Here is a 19588-nt window from a genome sequence, read left to right as displayed (position 1 = left end):
TAATTTATAGATGTAGCACCGTTTCGAGCGTTGCGTCGATGGGATTGTCATAGGTTGTCGATAAATTTGTAAATGTTTGCGAAACTCGAGAACAGTGGGGCCCCGTTCCCCGTTGTACGGGAGTTAATGGCGCCGCGATCCAACGGGGGCCAGGAGCGCCCCACTCGCGTGTCTATTCGCGAAAATTACCTGAGATCATGTTCGCATGATGAGCTGGCAAGCGAAATTGGCTCTCGAGGTACTTTGGCAGGAAGGTGTAGAGGCCGGCAATCGGTAGGATGTGCAGCACGCTGCTGGCCGTCCGGAACATAAGAATGTCGTTCTTCAACAGCCTCTTCACCGCTTTAGGGAAGTCTGCAACAGGTAGAGAGAAGCCGTGATGTAGCCGATGCACCGTGCACGAGCAACGTCGCGACCTCCGATGCCACGATTTACATGAAATTCATCCACGGTTCTACACCGTGTGTTTTCGAGCCTCGTGAATTTCGAGGACGAGAGCGTTCGAGAGCCTTCTGTATTTCGACGTTTATCGCGGACATGAGTTCACGAGCGGTAATTAATTCTCGCGAGAGTGCGCGCTGAAAATCTTCGAGTCGAGAAAATTTTTCAGCGAGAGATAATTAAGCTTTGCGAGAACGTACGAAAATCTTCCAAGTTTCTATTATCAGAAGATTGTACGTGTGTTTTCGAGGCTCGTGAAATTCGAGGACAAGAGCGTTCGAGAGCCTTCTGTATTTTGACGTTTATCGCGGACACGAGTTCACGAGCGATAATTAATCCTCGGAAGAGTGCCCGCTGAAAATCTTCGAGTCGAGAAAATCTTACAACGATAATTAAGCTTTGCGAGAACGTATGAAAATTTTCGAGGCCGAAATCGTCCGGAACTTACGAATATTTTTAAGTTTCTATTATCAGAGGATTGTACGTACGAAATGACTGTATATAACAGCTTTGGTTACGGAAAAAATCGATCCTCAAACCCTGAAACTACCGATAGATTTCGGTACATTAAAGTGTTCCTTGTAGGTGTCCGAGGAAAATCGACGATCGATGGAAAAGTCGCAACGTCTTTTGGAAATACGATGCGAAATTTCAAGCAAAATTTCTTCCTAAGAGCAGTTGAGACCAGTCGTTTCGAATCTAGCGTTAATACGTAGCTATTACCGTACTATTGATTTCAAGTGAAAAAATACGAGGACCTCGAGCCACGAAAGAGAATCCTTCGTCTCTTCGTTCTCGCACATCTTCCTCCATCCGAGGTCCAACATCGCGCAGTATCGATCCGGAGTAAGTAGGTAATCGATTTCCACCGAAGAGTACCAAAATACGATGACTAGGTTGTTTCTGCTCGCATCGTTTACATTTACGTAGCGTTCTCACCGCGCGTCGAAGTCACCGGAGCGGGGTGTGCGTAAATGTTTGCGAATTTATTACGCGAAAACTATCCGCGTTACGAGTGCCAAGCTTTCGCTGTGCCAGGATCTCTTCGAAACGTCGATGTTACTCGAGCTACTCGAAGAGATAAACAGCGACAGAATTGTTTCTCGAGGGCCAGTGTCGGGGTGGTTAATGGCGCCGCCAGGTTGGAAAAATATTTCGCCCGAAAGGGGATCGAGGCGGGGAAAAACGAGCAGGAAAACCTTTTACAAGACTTTGGAACAGCCCGATCGGGAGTTTCCGATATTTCATTGGTTCGCGCGGCACGGAATTTTTCCGTGCCCGTGTCTCAAAACTCGATTCGCAACCACTCTTGGCTGAATCGGACGTTCCGTAATATATATATACGAACCCGATTACGAGCGGCGAGCTAATCAGTCGACGATCGAGTTTCCGTTCGTTCTATTTTTCGAAAGGGACACAGAGACACGCGTTCACGGGGAGGAAAAAGGAGTAGCTGGCCGCCGCCTCGAGCACGAAAAACGAGAAAAACGTACACCCGGTGGAAGGAAAAAAGGAAACGAACCCGACGATCACTTCGCGGCGCGAGGAGAACGGGTATCGATCTTCGGCGGTAACGCGATAAAAGTCCTGTCGGACGGCCATGTTTCGCGTCGATATTTCGAAAAAGACTTCGATAAGAAGTCGAAGCCTCCACTTCCATTTTCCTTTTCTTTCTTTCTTTTACCCTTCCACGGCCAATTGACTTTTCCTACGTCGCGGAGCGATCGAGAGTTCGGTTTCTTAACCGCAATTAAACGGTAATACGTTTCTGTTGCACCGAACCGGACGAGTGAACTCGTTTTCGGAGTTCTTGTATCTTTATTAGAATTACATCCATTATCCTATCGGAACCGAGGTTATTCCCGAGCGTTCCCGAGACGGTTCTGCCGCGAACTCGAGGCTTCCTCGCCTACCGAATTATCTTAACCTTAATGGTATCTTCCGTTCGATTACACGAGGTTCGATCAAATTGTAAACTTTCCACGGTAATAAGAATTCTTCTTCCTGCACCGCTCGGAGAATTTCATTTCACCGCGCATCTGTTCGAACGTTTTCTTTCTCCGTTAGCGAAAGTATCGAGTGGAACTTGCGTCGCGTGGAACACCCGGTAAACAAATTAACGGCCAACTACGCTCTCGTAAAAGTTTTCCCTCCCTCGAACTCGACCTCCATTTTTCCGTCAACCGAGAACATTCTCGCGAACGTTTGGTAGTCTTGGAAATGAAACTTATCACCGGGAGAAACGCGAACGTTCGGTGCAACAATCGTTATCCTTACTTTTCAAACGAAGCTCGTACGCAGGATGTAACGCAATCCGTAGGGCCCAATTTAAGAATAGACTCTCCAGCCGCTTCTCCGTGGCAAATGGAACAACGAGAACCGCGCTTGGTAAGCGACGCGGGGAATGGAAAGCGAGAGTGAAACACGACGAATATGAAAGGGAAACGACTGCAAAAGCGGAAAGTAAAAAAGTAACGCGAAGCACCTGCGGCGCAATTAGACGAACCATCAATTTCGGAACGGCTCGTGAAAAAAGGAGTATCTGGGGCCCACGAAACGGGGGAGAGAAACGAGTCGAGGAACGGACCGTGCGTGCATGCGAGCGAACGAATAAGCGAGTAAGCGAGCGAATGACTGAGTGACTGAGTGCGTGCACCAGTGCGTGCCCGAGACGAAGAGAGATGAGAATGCACACCGCTCGTCGTCGTCGTCCAGCTTCGTGCGAGGTTCCCGTTCGAGAAACCCTCCGTGGAAACTGGCATTAAGGATGCCTAGGACTGCTCTAGGCTTCCTGGAAGGCCAGGCTAGAGTCGTGGCAACCCCGCATAGAGACGTCCTGCAGACCATGAGTAGACAAACGTGACTAACATTGCGCTCCGTGTATTATCGCGACAACCCCGCAGCGGGCACATACAGGGTGGCCTCTCGCGAAAAGCCTCTCGACAACGAACACGATCGAACTTGGACCAGCCAACCAATCGAACACCACTATGAACGACCAACGAACAACCATCATTCAGATGCGTCCTTTGCGTCGATAGTCCACGATCGTCCATTTTTTTTCTTCTTTTTTTTCTTTAGTTAAACGTTAGAGCTACTTGCACTTCTTCTGGAAGTTTCAACGACGATGTTAACGGGGTTGTAAACTCGATAGTTTTCTCGGTGATTTTACAATCATCTTCTTCCTGCTGATTTCATTTCTCGGTGAGAAGAAAGTTACTCTCTGTTAGAGTATCCGAGGGGAGAATTAGAATAGAGATTCTATCGTAACGATTTAGTTACAATCCATCGCTGTTAAGTTAGTTACTGGACCTGGACAAATTGGGATAAATATACTTTTCCACTATCGCGAGACAACTTGGGAAAATTCTGATAAGAATCCGTGCTGTGGTTATCCCTGATAGAGAGCTTGTAAAGGAAAAGAAGAGAAATCCTTTTATACCGAGCTTTGGTCGACGTTCTTTCCGCGCGGTATTCGTTTTCACGGAATTGTATTCCCGCCATTTTTCCTGTCGTTGTATCCTCCCTTACGAGTGGAACGTGATCGTTGCTCGATGACAGAGAACTCGAAACAACCTCGAAAAAGAGATCCTTTCGTTAATTGGCGTTCTTTTCGCGCGAAATCCGCATCGAGTGTTTTCGTTTAAACGTTTGAAAATTCTTTCGGTTTCTGAAATCTTCGAGCGAAACAGGCCCACGACTTGGGAGTCCGATTCATTTAGGTTCGCTTAGTAATACGCGAATCGCGTGCGTCCATAGCGACTCGATTCGACGGGGACGTCCTCTCGAGCGATTCCCCCAGCATTCCGTCGAGTATTTTCGCGACGACTCCGCACGCGGAAGTTTCCACTGAATTGATGGCGCCAATAATTTCACGATGTTCCGCTGCGTTTTTTTTCCCTTTCTTTCTTCTTTTTTTTTCTTTCCAAATGCGCGAGTAACCGACTGACAGTTAACTCGCGATGGGAACAGGTTTCCGCCAAGTTCGCAAAACCGAACCGTGTCCGATGCTCCAAAAGGCGGAGGCGTCCTCCACTTTCCCGGAGCGGTAACTTTCTTCCAACTCGAAACTCGAACCGGTCGTTCGAACCCTCCACGATCGTTGAATCGTGGAATTTTTCGCGATCGAAATTTCCATCGAGTGGAATTTCTTTTTTTTTTATTTTTTCCGAACTTCGTTGGGTGGCCGACGATTTCAATTTTCCATCCTTCAAAGTGGAGGCTCTTTAGAGAGAAGAAATTTTTTGGCTGCTCAAAGCCAAGGTTCGAGTTCAATTTTTCGCGCACAAAAGGAGGGGAAACCTTTGAACCCTCGACGAGAGGAAGAACGATGGAATTTTCTCGAGAAGGCATTGAAATCTCCCGAAATGGGCTCTATTCTTGCGAATTTTTCGGACCGCTCAAGGCCAAGGATTTCAATTTTCCACCTACAATGGAGAAGAAAAACATCTACACTTTCGAATCTACGAAGGGACGTAAGACGAACGATGAAATTTTCCGGAGAAGCTATTAAAATCTCTCCCGTTAAATTTTCCAAAAGGATCAAGTTCAAAGATTTCAATTTTCCACCTACAATAGAGAAGAAAAACACACTTTTGAACCCTTGAAGGGAAGAAAAACGACCGATGAAATTTTCCAGAAAAAACTACAAAGATCTCCCAAAATCTCACCCGTTAAATTTTCCAAAGGACCCAATTTCAAACATTCAATTTTCCATCTACGAAGCAAAGCTTTCAATTTTCCATCTACGAAAACGATGAAGAAAACTGCTCGCGAGCTCTCGTCCGGACGAAGCGATCGTTCCTTCGAATTGTTCCGAATCGTTTGAATTTTCCACCTACGAAACTTTGGGAAACGATCATTGTCGAAATACTGCAAAGACGGGGGAAAGTTATTTGGTAAAAATGTTCGGCAGGGAAGAGTCTCGTTCGGTCCGAAATGCATCCGGATTTCTCGTCTCTCCGTTGTGGCACGTGTACGTAGGAGTAAGGTACGGCGGGTGTGTGGACGCACGGGGCCCCGTGTGTGCGTTAATAATGATGACTGACCGACTGGTGCACTAGGTGGGGCAAGTTCACGGTCATGCGTCGTGCATAGCGCTCGGTAGGCACGCGCGCGTGCATTTCTCCGTGCATATACGGCCGTGTTCTTCTGCGCGCAGATCCGCTCCTCGTGGGGAGAGACTTATCTCAGCTGTCTCGTGCACCTCGGCCGACATAACACGCGCGACGTAACGTACCCAGAAATGCACCGCGCGTTGCACACCGATGCGTTCCAAGCGGCGGGTGCGCGCGTCCAATTTCGAGCGACGATCGACACCCGCCTCAACCGCGGAGAAAGTACCTCCTCCTCCTACTTTATTTTCTTTTTTTCTCTCTCTCTCTTCCCCCTTCGTTTTTTCACTCGACTTTGACACGTTGTACGGGGTGTCCGATCAGGAACGAATCTCTCGGCCGGTCTCGCGCGTACGTGACTTCGTTTGCTCGTGTTTATGGCACGTTACGGTGCGAATGGATTCGTAACGAAAGAAGTAGGTTACGTCAGAAATGAGAACGAAGGGGAAAGCTGAATGACTCGTATTGAAATATACTCGAAACTGTTCGGCTTTTCTCGTACAGTTACATCGTTGTTCATTTCGATGGGACGAATATGTTTATTTAGACGAATGTACCGGGGGACTTGTTTCGAACCAAGTGTTGCCGTTACCGTGAAAAGAATAGTATTTCGTGCAATTATAGACAACGTGGCGAATATAGAGGAAATGTTGAAGTATTTTTTTTTTTTCAGAAAATTGTACCGGTTGAGAAACAGAGAAATTGAAAGTAACGTTCTTCGATTATTGTATCGGTCGAGGGATCTTTTTCGAAATCTCAGATCGGAGAATCTTTGGTCAGCTGCGTGTGTTTAAAATTTCGGTAACCCAGTTTCGTCGGTCCGGATACAAGGCAAAGGAGAGCCACGAGACAGCTGTTTCTATCTGGACACCGTGTACCGCGCGAATCAACGAATTTGCATATCGATGAATACACAACGTCGGTGAAAGTGTTCGTAAAAACGTCGTCGGCGATTTCAACGCAATTCTGGCGCAGCACGGGAGCTGGGCTACACACGGTTGCAAAACGGGCGAGCAAAGTAATTTTTAAGCATACGTGTACAACGAAACGGTGCAAAGATGTTCACCGCCGCGTGCTGCACCGGAACGTACAAGTTGCATTATCGATGCGATTCGTGCTGCATTTCGAGCAGCTGTCCCTTTCAGGAACAGCATTCCGGAACATTGTCGCTGAAGAGTAAAAGCTCCTCTGAAAAATTCGACACCGTCTCGCTGGAATTCGCGATCGCAAACATTTCACGCTCGCTTTCGATGGGTGGCAGTTTCGAAGAAAGTGAACGTCCTCGCTTCGGAGAAAAATAAATCGACGTCAGGTTATTTCACAACACGTCGCCTGGTGAATGAATTTAACCGATGGAAACTTTTTACATCGCGGATCAACGTATCCGAACTTTTATCGTCGCATCGTGGATGAATTTATTTAAAAGAAACCTCCCGAAACGAAAGTTTTCGAACATTATAAACGAACAAGTTCGAACGTGAGAGGTTCGTTGTTTCTCCCCTGTAGATGACTTCTCGTTCGAATGATAAGACCTGATCGAATGAAATTTGAAAAACTATCTCCGGACACTTACAGTCTAATCTAGTCCTATCGTTCGGACAGTTAAACAGATGTTTACGTACAATTGGAGTACTGCTTGAGGATGATCTAGATAACAAAGATAGAGTACGTAAACACTCCAGAGTTAATTTATCATATATTTAAAACAGTACAGAAACAATTACTCTCTTTGTAGTACACGAGTAAAAAATACATAAAAAAATACAATTCACACGTTCAAATGTGAACGTATCTTATAGTTCTCGCATTAGTATCTATTGGGTTGTTCGGAAAGTGATTTCGTTTTCCAAAATGAAGAGTATATAATTGAATAAAATATTTATACGCTCTAAAAAAAATCGTGCTCCATTTTCATCAAAAAAAAAAAAAAACGAAATGACTTTTCGAACAACCCAAGAATACCGATAGAATAATTCTTCTATCGGTTAGGAGAACGTTCTGCGAAGTTTGACGTTAACAAAGAGAAAGAAAAAAAAGAATTACGAACCGTAGAGAATCGGACAACAAAGAGTTTGGGATTCAGACATCCGGTGAAACGGAGTTCGGAGAAACAAGAGTCCTGGTGCAGTCCCTCCCAGACTGCACACTTTTCCGTCAACTTTTGCTCCGAGCTGCACATGTTGCACGACCTTCGATCGAAGCTTCCAACGAAGCGGACCAAGAATAAACGCGCGAAGGGTCGCCCTTCTGCTGTCCCGACGCGAAGGGTTCCCAGAAAAGGGCTCGCCTGTGTTTCAGAAAGCGCGTTCGGCCGCGTGCTCACGATCGAACGAGCAGACACGCCGACTCTGCGAGCCCAAATTCGCCATTGACCTTGACTGCGAGGTTCACGCTTCAAAGATCATCCCATTGGCCCGTCCTTTCGTCCCGATAAACGTCCGTCGAATACATAATGCCTTCACTGTTTCCGACGGAATTCGCGACATGTAAATATTCTTATCGAAGCGGAGAAAAAGAAACGAAAAATAAAAAAGAATCCAACCGATGGTATCGAATCGTTGACGATCCTTTGCACTCGTAGAGTGTTCTCGATTTTGCAAAAATCGAACGACGTGTCGGCCCTCCAATGCATAGAATTTTGTACATCGCGAAAAGAAATTATTTTCTTTTTCTTTTTTTGCGTTTATACGGTAGAGAAAGTAATTGATCATCGGTTTGGAACTCGTGGAACTGCTATACTCGAGAACTGAAAAGAATGCTCTTGAATAGAATTCGGGCTCGGTGATTACTATTGTCGAGTGAGTCACTGTTTTACGACCGACTGATAGAATTGCGCGAGAATGCAATTTTCGTCGGATGCACTCTTCACGGCCACGTACAGTAGATGTCCCCGTGAATAAACACCGTGGATAAATTCTGTAGACTTTCCTGGGTGAACTGAAAAGAAATGTTGAAAAACATCGATTCGAATATCCTTCGTCGCTTAACTCTCCATGGACACGCGATAATTTAACATCTTCGTCGGACTATTTTAAAATCAGCCCACAAGAAGCGTATACGATCCTTCGCAAGTCCCTCGAGTATTCGAAGATACGATTTTATCGAAAGAGTTGAATCTTGAAAAGAAATGTTGAAAAACATCGATTTGAATATCCTTCGTCGCTTAACTCTCCATGGACACACGATAATTTAACATCTTCGTCGGACTATTTTAAAATCAGCCCACAAGAAGCGTATACGATCCTTCGCAAGTCCCTCGAGTATTCGATGATACGATTTTATCGAAAGAGTCGAATCTTTCGAAGCTTTAGAAAATTCAATAAACCCCTCTCCTCTCTTGGAACGATCCCGGTGTATCCGTGTAGGATTAACTATTGGCCTTAAGGCGTGTATCGAGGTTCACGGGCCAGGAGACCGTTTGGCCGGAATCGAGCTCGCAACATTGTGGGACGATGATCGTGGATACGCAACGGCTCGATTAATAGAAGGCCTCGAACGATCGATGATACTTTTATCTTTCTCGTTGAATCTTCCCCGGGCAATTTCACGGGCCAGCCACGAAACACGGGCGCGCTGAACGGCTTACGGGAAGCCATAAAATCAAATTAAACCGCCTCTGATCCGATGGTCGAGCTTAAACACCAGCCTCCCTGACGAACAATTCGCGTCGCCACGATAAATCAGGGCTTACCTCTGAGACTAGGCTTTTTGGCGTCTGGCCGTTTCGGCGGCGTTCTGCTCGCGGGCAGCCGCGTCGGGAACGCGAACATTCCTAAGCTGACCAGCACCAGCATGGCGGATATTAGCACCAAACCTGAAACACCGAATTCCACCTTCTTTTTTATCTCTTTCGCGTTGCTGGCAAGTCGCTCGGTCCGCGTCAATGGCGTTCATCGATGCTGCGGACACCGAACGCTCGCCGAGTAGAAAGGACATTTTCCCAGAGTTGGCAACCGGCGAAACAATCGAGCCACCGTATCGAACGTTTCTTCGCGAGAGATTACGCACCAAGTGCTCTCCTCCGATTTCACGTGGTTTTACATCGTACGGTGTCGGAGGAGCCACCAGTGATTTCTAACGTTTGCGCGACGACCGAACAGACGAATTTTTTCTTTTTTATATATTTTATTCTTGGAGAGGAATTCAAGTCAGAAAGTGTATCGACAAAAATTTAAACGCGCGGTAAATTGTATAATAGTTTACCGAGAAATAGAGGATTACGGAGTACAAGATTGTATACTACAGCGATTAATAGTTGGAAATTTTTTAATTATGCTAGAACAGGAATAGTGTGTATCTGTAATCTCTGATCTTAAAAAGGAAAATCTGTCTAATTCTGTATTCCAGATAGAATATGTTTAAAGCGGTCCAAACGGTGGCTCGATTTTCGTGGAAAGTCAAGTATGTAAACATTCTTCCAGTCTAGAAGGTTGAAGACTGTTAACTGTTTTCTAAATCGATATATCCGAGAGCTGACGGTTATTTATGAATTTGGCTCCTAATTAACCAGGAAGTGAAAACGTCGAATGCCAATGTAAATAATAATAAATAGTAATTATGTTTCGAGGGTTTTCCATCGGTTTCGCGAGCTTTGTGTAGGTAAACACGCAATGGATTTCAATTTACCAAGCCACCATGCTCCAACCCATCTCGGGTCCGCCGGCGTGATTTGCGGATCCGCCGACAAATCCGCATAAATCATCGTGCAAAATGAACCCAGAATGAACCCTAGGGCTGGACCGAGGATCCTCACTCCGATGGTGATTGCTGCAACAAAGTGTATCGGCATAATGTTCCATGAGTTTGCAGACCTTGGCTACGCAAATATCTAACCGTTACGTTGAAAAGCTGACGAATGGATGGCTCGATGGGAATTTAAACGATCAAATTTCATTGAAAATCTTCCCATTCTTTAAAGGGACCGTTATTCGCCCTAACGTTCAGTCGAGAATCTTTGGAACTATTTCGAATCATCTTGATTAGAGACTTGAAAGTAAATAGTCGCTTTGACCTGGGAAGTTTATTTACTCTTCGATAAAAGATCGACAATTCGTTTCTTTTCTTCTCCGAGGATACAATGAAAGTAATAACACTTTAACGTTTTCGTTCCTAATAACCAAAGACGCCACGTCGATACGTGTATCAAAAGAATAAGAAGCGATCGAATCCTTACCAAAATACAGAGGACTTTCTCTACTAGCCACGTTGTCATCGATGTAAGGAATACCAAGGGTGTAGACCGCCGTTTGGCCCATACCAACACCCAGCAACGAGACGAAAAATATCGCCAAGACCACCGTGGTGATTTTGCTCTGCTTCCTCTTGAACTCGCCCTCGCAGTACTTGGACTTGTCACCCTCCGCTGGCGTCGTCGTCGAGAGCAACCTTTAAATCGAAAAGAAACCGTGACTTCGCGAGGAGTCGCTGACTCGATCGATTTTCGACGCGATGATAATCGCGAGTTGGATGGGAACGTCGGTGGCTCGATCGAGGTACCTTTTATTTATAAATAAAAGGCGAGCGAGCCGGTGTACGGAACGCGAGTGTCCCGCTTGAAATAAAAAAAAAAAAAAAAAAAAAAAAAGAAAAAGGTTCGATCGATGGAGAAATGGGTCGGGACGAAATTGCAGAATTTTTGAGAGCGGCGAGTTTCACAAAACACCCGTGAAAAACGATGCGCGATAAGTGTGTCACGTTCCAATGTGTTCGCGCGGTTGCTTCGGCAGAATAATTTTGGATCTCCTTTATGCAACCAGCCATGAGCGAACGGTTCCAAGGCATTCGGTCCATTTTAAACTCGAGAATCCTCGGTCGTTTTCAGGGCTCCCGTGAAATCGATCTCGACTCCAATCTACCGAACCGCACACCACCACCGGTAACCATCAATTAACTTTACGACACGATTTCGAAGATTCTTGATCTTCTCGTGGGGCTTACGGTATCGTTTCGAAGATTCTTAATCTTTCTACAGGACACGCGGCACAATGTAGAAGAAGATTCTTAATCTTCTCGTAGGGCTCGCTGCACAATGTAGAAGAAGATTCTTGATCTTCTGGGGGGACTCGTGACACACTTTGGAAGATTCTTAATCTTTTGGGGGGCTCGCGACACACTTTCGAAGATTCTTAATCTTTTCGGGGACTCGCGACACACTTTGGTAGATTCTTAATCTTTTTCAGGGGGTCGTGACACGCTTTAAGTAATTCTTGATCTTTTTGGAGGGGGGCTCGTGACACGATAACAAATTCGTCTGTTTTGGGAGTTCGAGAGACACGCTTTTTGAAAAATTATTAATATTTTAGTTGGTGCGAGCAATGTCGTGCCACACTCGACACAGGAGTGGAATCACACACTTTGGAAGATTCATGATCTTTTGTGGGACTCGTGAGACTCTTTGGAAGATTCTTAGTCTTTTTCAGGGGGTCGTAACACACTTTGGAAGATTCCTAATCTTTTGTGAGGCTCGTGACACACTTTGGAAGATTCCTAATCTTTTGTGGGGCTTGTGACACACTTTGGAAGATTCTTGATCTTTTGTGGGGCTCGTGACACTCTTTGGAAGATTCTTAGTCTTTTTCAGGGGGTCGTAACACACTTTGGAAGATTCTTAATCTTTTGTGGGGCTCGTGACACACTTTGGAAGATTCTTAATCTTTTTCAGGGGGTCGTGAGACGCTTTAAGAATTGTTAATCGCACGGGTAAGGTTTAGGTATCACCGCCAGGTTCGAGGGTCGCACAGGTCGAAACGGTGGTAGGGATTGTTTGTATAATTGTGAGCGCTCACCCGTCCAGCGTGATGTTCTCCGGTCGTTCGTGCAGAGCGCAGAGGTTCGCGGGCACCGGGTCTGTGTTGTTCGAGTTCCCGCCCTCGCCCCTCAGCCCCACTCCACTGTGAAACATCTCGTTCTGATGGATCAGCTGTTCGCCGAAGATGAAATGGGGCATCGAGCAGGTGAACGAGCTCACCGCGAAGAGGATCATGCCCCAAGCGATCCACTTAGGCCGGTGACCTTGGCCCCCGTAGTACGTGAGCAGGAGAGAGGAACCGATCTGCCCGATCTCCGTCGCCGACATTATGATACCGGTGGTCTTCGACTGGATCTGGAAGAGTTTCTCGATCGTCGTGATCACCGAGACGAAGTACGTGTAGTACATGCCCTGAAGGACCTGGAATCGGAATGCGCGAGCGACCGGTTACCATTTCGAAACGATTCTGGAAACTACGCGCTTCCAAACGGGGGAGTGTTAATCTTTCGCGAGGGCTTCGTTGTTATTCGCTTCCTTCCCGAGTGCTTCGTTGTTATTCGAAGGTGAACGAAACGTGCCTTGAAAACTCGCACGTTTCAAATTCTTCCTACGGTGCAACGAGTGACACACAACCGTGCAAAACCCGATTAAATTGGCCGCGAACGTTAGAGCACCGTTGGAAAAATCCTAGAGAGATTCGAAGTAACGCGACGGTATAAAAAATTGATCGGACTCTCCGCTCGAAACGAGAAGAACAACCCAAGTGGTGAAAAACTCGAGGTCTTTACCATATCAAAAGAATACTCGATCGAGTGGTAACCGCGGAGTTGCTTCAAGTATACGTATCGAACGACTTTTCGCCGTGGAAGACTCGGGGAGGTTTCGAACATCTATGGTGTAGTGTCTCTCCAAGTGGCAAGTTGCGACTCTACGACAGTCGTCGTCGTCGTCGTCGTCTACGCTTTTTGGAATATTGAACAGGGATCGACCAACGGACGAACTTCGACTGGTTCGAAACTGGTGCCAATTGGAGAGACGTCTCTGGGCCAACTCGAAAGTTCACCAGGAGTCGAATACTGACCCAGGTGATGCAGAAGGTGACCAGAAAGGCTTGCTTCGTGGCAAAATACTGAAGCCAGTGGGGTCTGCAGGGACCCCAGCCGCAGGAGACGTCGGGGTCGTCGAACTCCGTGTGAAGACTACTCGATTTCTCGTCGGACATGATCAGCTTCCCGTTTTCCGTCGCGCCAATCTCGTGGAGCTTCCCGTTGGGTATCGAGCCGTTGTTGTTGTGCTGTTTGCCACAGATCAACCCGTTCCCGTTCGCCATCTTTGGCGGTATTATCGTCAGCGCCTCGACGTTCCCGTTCGCCAGTATCTGCGTGTCCTCGCCCGCCATTGTCCTTCCTCGAGCTTGAACTCTGTTACGCTTCTCTCGTGATTCGTTTCCACCCTCTTGCAACACCTCGTACCCTCTACCCGGGATTCTTCCTCGTGGGAGGACCCTCGTGGCCGCTCAAGCGGTTTGCATTCGAACGGTCAACCTGCAATCGTACACGAAAAATCATTAGCGGGTTTTTACTTCGTTATTTAAACGTTCTTAGAGGCGATAAGTAATTTTAGAAATTTTACCACTCGACGAAATTCCGATAGGAGTGATATCTTTATTCGTTACGGATGTGAAATTTTGAGAATGTTTCTTAGGTAACGAGGAACATACAGAGTACAGTAGAAAGATGGAAAGAATGCTCCTGGATGGAATTTAGAGAGTGGTAAGTTTTCTAAAAGATTGTTACGGTGATACTTTTATTTGCACGGAAGTCACATTTTGAGAAGGTTTCTTAGGCAACAAGGAACATCCAGAGTACAGTAGAGAGCTGGAAAGAATGCTCCTGGATGGAATTTAGCTATTGGAAATTTTTCCCAAAGATTATTTCGTTACTGTACAGGATTTCCTATATCGTGAAACAACGATTAATAGAAATTCACCCAGGAGCGTTCTTTAGACATCCTTACCGTACTTTTTCCAAGTGGAATTCGAATTCGGCGATCAGAAATTTTGTCGAAAGATCGTTATCGGTCAGGATTTTCGTGTCTTGGAAAACGACGATCTATTGTTACAGCGAGAACGCAATTTATGGGCGAAAGGATATTTCTCTCTTATCGCGAACAGCCAGGAGCGTTCTTTATAGCTTCGTACAGTAGTCTTTCCCGTAGACCCGATCCAGAATTTACGAGTTAACGTGTCTCGCGTTCCGCGGGATCGGATTTCGACCGGTCAACGTACCTCCAAATGCACCTTACGTAGATTGTTCTTAAAAATCGTTTCCGCGCGCGTACAAGCGTCATCGTTATTTGTTCGTTTCCCCGCGACGATTTTTGCATTACTGCGAGCCAGGCTTCGGCGCAAAAAAGCAGTGGAAAGCTGTCCAGGAATAAATCGTCAAAATCGCGGCCACGATTTATCATTCGTTCGGAGCGCCTTCAAGATGCACTTTGTATTTTTAAATGTCTAACTTATGTGCGTCACAGCATTATTTATAACGGCGGCTTTCTCTCTCTCTCTTTCCCTCTCTCGAGTCACCTACCACGTTTCCCCGAAATCGCGATCGGCTTTGTTCCGCCGCGAATGGAATTCCACGACCTCCGGTGACCTTTCCGCTTCCAAAGATCCATAGAAATCGATCCGTGAAATCCGATCTCGAACGTGGAAACGTACAACGATTATTTCGTACGAAGTATTTTAATTTTTGTTTTTCAGAGGATTTCATCCCTTGTAAAATTATCCAGATTTTTTCTTCCAAACCCCCAATTTCGAATCATATAAATTTGCAATTGTAATTCCCAGAGTTTCCACTCAATTAACCGTTAATTAATTTCTATCGCGAGGAAACAGTTCGGCCCTTGGTGAAATGTTGCAGATTTATCGCAGGCAGCCAACTTCGAATTGTATAAATTTGCAATTGGAATTTCCGAATTTCCTGGAACTCGGTTATCTAAAAACTTCTGCTGCGAGAGAAAATTCGGTGTTTCGTCGAATTTTGTAAACCTCCGACTTCGATTCGTCCTAATTTGCAATTGGAATTTCTGGACTTTTTGCACGGTTGTCCGAAAACCAATTTCTATCCGAGAAGAGGAGGGGTGGAGGGGGAACAGTTCGCGGTACCTTTCTAGAATTTTGTATATTTTTCGTAGACCGTGAGTCCGAATTGTATAAATTTGCGATCGGAATTCCCGAACTTTCTACGCAGTTATCTGGAAACTAATTCTGGCACAAAACCGAGCAGCACGCACGACGGAAACCATTCACGGTCGAACTCCTTTCTCCCCGTGATTGACAGAAAGGAAACAGCCTGCCTGAAACACCCTGTAGCCGGCATCCTCTCACTTTCATCGGTGCCCGACTTTCCTCATTTCCCTCGCGTTCCATTGCACCGGCTATCCTGCCGCTGCGGTTTTCACTGACAGTGAGTAGGAGTCTGCGGACTAGAACGCGCCTCCGACCACACAACGGGTGACCGGGAAGTACTCGCCTCCCATTACTCGCTTTTCCAAAAATTTCTCCAAAAATTACCAACAAAAATATACGATTGCATCTTCCTGTACACTTCCAACAGCAAAAAGAGAAAAATGAACGTTTCTTAAAAAAAAAAATTGAAACTTCCTTTCTACCACATCTCTGAATCTCCTCGAGTCTATTTTGTTAAAAACATAACTAGATTGCAAGAGAAATACAATGCAGATATTTATCATTCTAATTCAAAAATGAACGATGATTCGATACGAATTAAAAACAAGTATAGTTGCAACCCTCGACCCTGCGTTACCTCGATATTTTCAACCTAGGGTCTTCCACCCTAGCGATACGCAATATTCCCTGTCAGGTTGTCGCAAACTTACCCTCGTTGATCTCTCGTCCCCTATTCATTCAAGATCCAACGAACCGGTGAAACCGACCAAATTGCACCCTGTCTTTCCGTCGGCTCGTTCTCCGAGCCAGCGACAACCCGACAGGGAGTGTCCATACCGTGTCTCGAATGCACCGGGTTGGCGCAGTTTTTTAATATCGGCTCGTTAAGTGTCGACAGAAGTTCGGCGAGGAACTCATTCGTTAGTTCGAACAGCGAGATTGTTTTCTTTAGCGAGCGGAACGATTCGAGGGGTGCTGGCCCAGTGAAACTTCCTGTCGAATGGTTCCGCGCATGATAATAAAACACGGTGGAACGGTGTACGGACAGATTTTATTTGGACGTTAATTGGCCGTGCACGGTAGCTGACCTCCGAAAGACTGTCTAAGAATACGAATGTGTTTACGGTGCAGTGTCGTTTCAGTGCGCCATTGACCCGTTAATGTTTAACGTCGTGCAGCGCGCACGTCGCGTGTATTCCGCGCGCGTCGGGGAAACAACCTTCTGCGAATCGATTTATTCAACCAGAACCCGTGTACATCGCCGTGAATTTATAGATTCCCGTCGACTATAAGATTTCGAGTGGACGTGATTTGCGACCTTTCCACCCTACCGTGACTCGAACCGAACCTAGACCTTGATATAGACACACACCGATTTCCGATCGAGTACCACGTAGACCACGAAACATCGTACCGAGTGGATACCGAGTTTTCGATACGCAAGTCTCGCGATTCACAACCGAAACGAACAACAACCACGACCGAACGATTCTCGGTCGACCACCTGTGTCACGCTACGATTCATCGTTCAACGATGCGTTCAATTTTCCGTTTTTCTTTCGACCAACCGAGCCCTTGAAATTTTCACCACTCGGCAAGACCACCGTGCCTCGAATAGTTCGTTTTAAAGTGCAACGCGAGACCAAAAGGATTCAGAATATACGAGTACACCGAGTGTAGCGAACCATTTTACGATCACGTGCCAAACATCGGTATGGAATATTGAGTAATATTCTCGAGTATTTGAATCAAAGTTCTACCGTTTATCGTAGATTTAATTTTACGGTAAATTTGGTAAATTGCGCGGCTAGTTTGCACCAATTTCGTACGAACCGTAAAACAATACCGCGTGTGGCTCGTTGTTTGTTTCAATTTCTCCAGTAATCGATACGTATCTAACTTTCATAAAATACACTCGATTTAAATCTCGAGCTACTGAAACGCGATGCGAAAACAATTACGCGGTGCAAAGGGTTAACTGGCGGTACACAGTGTTGCTAGATTTAGCACACTGCTTCGAGAGAAGGACGTTCACCACATTAGCATACGTGCACTCTTGGTACTCGACTTTACGAGAAGTCCGTGCATTCGGAATATTTTAATTCGCGATTCGCCAACTCTCCTCCTCTGTAAATCTTCGATATTTTATCTACAACTCGACCAACTCGAATCGTTCACTCGAATTAAAAAAGTTAGGAAACCCCCTGCACCAATGTTTCCAATTTTCAAAAATTAGCCTCTCCTCTCGATTTACCTCTAGAACTAGCGTTCTACTGAATATTCTCGTTTCGAATTTCTTTTTAAAATTACTCAAATATCAAAAGTATCTTTGCGTACGATGTATACAATTATCAAACTACCCAACCGATACCGGTAAATTAATTAATTCTTCCCCCTTTCAACTTCGAAGATACTTACGCGATCGGATAGAAATAGTAACGCGTTCACCATCGATAATTGTAACGTTGAACGGACCCACCCTGTATAGTTTCCGGACAGTGTACGGGAACGTCAGTCCCGGGAACAACGAAACTTCCCATGGGCGATCCTCCGTCGGGAACGAGCCCGAGATTAAGAAGTTCAATTAGCTGAGAACTTTCGCCGGTTAAGGGGGGCAATGTCGACACACATATCGAGGCTGGAATCGGAACGAAATCGAAAGGGCCCGAGGAGAAGAGCGTCGGAGCTCTCCGGAGCGGTCTCGATGGCGAAACGGCGCTCGCGGTCGCCTTTTTGTCGATCGTAAATCCTTTTCGGACAACTCGCCTCCCGAAGTGAAAACCTTCGCGGCAACGGGGCAACCGGGCCCCGATCCGCGACTCTGTCGCCCGCCATGGATGCCCCGTCGATGAATCACGTCTCGAAATCATCCTTTTAATCGTTCCCCGGCCGGCGTCGCGAATATTTCGCAAGAAATCGGCTCATGAATATTCATCGTAGGGGGAATTCGGCGATTCGCTGCTGCTCGCGGTCCCCGGATTCGGGGACCTCGTTCGAAAGGTGTCTTCTGTTGTTCGGGATAACTTCGTAGATCGACCCTGTGTTCGTTCATCGCGCGCACGGAAACTCTCTCGACAATTCGAATTCACGGTATATACCGATCTCGCGATTATCGATATTTCGGGGACCTTCGCGAACGAGGGCCTCTGGATCTCGAGAATTGCGTTCAGTTATTCGTTATATGTTATACGTTATTCGTAATACGTTATACGTTATTCGTTATATATTATTCATTATATGTTATTCGTTATATGTTATTCGTTATATGTTATTCATTATACGTTATAAGTTATTCGTTATACGTTATAAGTTATTCGTTATATGTTATTCGTTATATGTTATTCGTTATATATTATTCTTTATACGTTATACCTTATACGTTATTCATTATACGTTATACGGTATACGTTATGCGTCATACGTTATAGGTTATACGTTACACGTTACACGTTATATGTTACACGTATTATTGTTAATCGGAGATTCGGAAGAGCGATTACGGGACTCGTAGCGCGATTTGGGTAGTCTCTTTCGGTAGTTCGTCTCGTATCGTTCGTTGTTGTTACCATTGCAGAGGATGTTTTCGTGAAATAATAACGAACAGTTAGCGAGAGAAGTATTCGAAGTTGCGTAACTTTGAGATTTGCTGGAAAGAAAATCTTTAGGGAATTGTTCTCGCGAGTGAACGTACCGGTCGAAAGTTTCATACCATAGGGCAAGAATTATGCGAGAGTATTCTTCGAAGCGTGGAAAGTTATTTATTATTTTTTTTTTATTATTATCCTTCGAATCGTAATGTTCCCCCAACGTTCGTTCAGCAGCTTCCACGAGTGTTGTTTCGACGTTGGTATTTCCCAATCGTCGAATATAAGCTTTGGGTGGATCAGCCGCGTACACTGACATTTATAAACGAAACAAAGAGTACACGGACGGGGAACGGTAATAAAGTAATCCGTGCTGTCCATTTCTAGACGCGGATTAAAATAACAGAACCGTCGAGGCAACCTTCCAATGACAATGCTATAAAATACAATAAAGACTTCCCAAACTTTCGACCGGGAAACGTTGCACAATGAATACATTGAATCATCATCA

General features: G+C 45.7%; 1 protein-coding gene across 4 annotated transcripts in view; it reads right to left on the bottom strand.

The window, feature by feature from the left end:
- Oatp74d (Organic anion transporting polypeptide 74D) overlaps window positions 1–19588 on the bottom strand; it is a 92533-nt gene that overhangs the window by 6052 nt on the left and 66893 nt on the right. For all 4 annotated transcript variants that reach the window (XM_076316946.1, XM_076316945.1, XM_076316947.1 and 1 more), the window contains 6 exons: window positions 13385–13847; window positions 12341–12723; window positions 10729–10940; window positions 10182–10322; window positions 9247–9369; window positions 190–354 (listed from right to left, as the gene is read on the bottom strand). In XM_076316946.1, the coding sequence (XP_076173061.1) occupies window positions 190–354; window positions 9247–9369; window positions 10182–10322; window positions 10729–10940; window positions 12341–12723; window positions 13385–13702 (1342 nt within the window). In that variant the 5' untranslated portion in view covers window positions 13703–13847. The remainder of the gene's footprint in view (window positions 1–189; window positions 355–9246; window positions 9370–10181; window positions 10323–10728; window positions 10941–12340; window positions 12724–13384; window positions 13848–19588) is intronic.

The sequence above is a fragment of the Ptiloglossa arizonensis genome, chromosome 7, assembly GCF_051014685.1.
Source record: "Ptiloglossa arizonensis isolate GNS036 chromosome 7, iyPtiAriz1_principal, whole genome shotgun sequence".
Lineage (NCBI taxonomy): Eukaryota > Metazoa > Arthropoda > Insecta > Hymenoptera > Colletidae > Ptiloglossa > Ptiloglossa arizonensis.
Note: the sequence above shows the minus strand (reverse complement) of the source record. Positions and strands in the feature narration are given on the sequence as shown.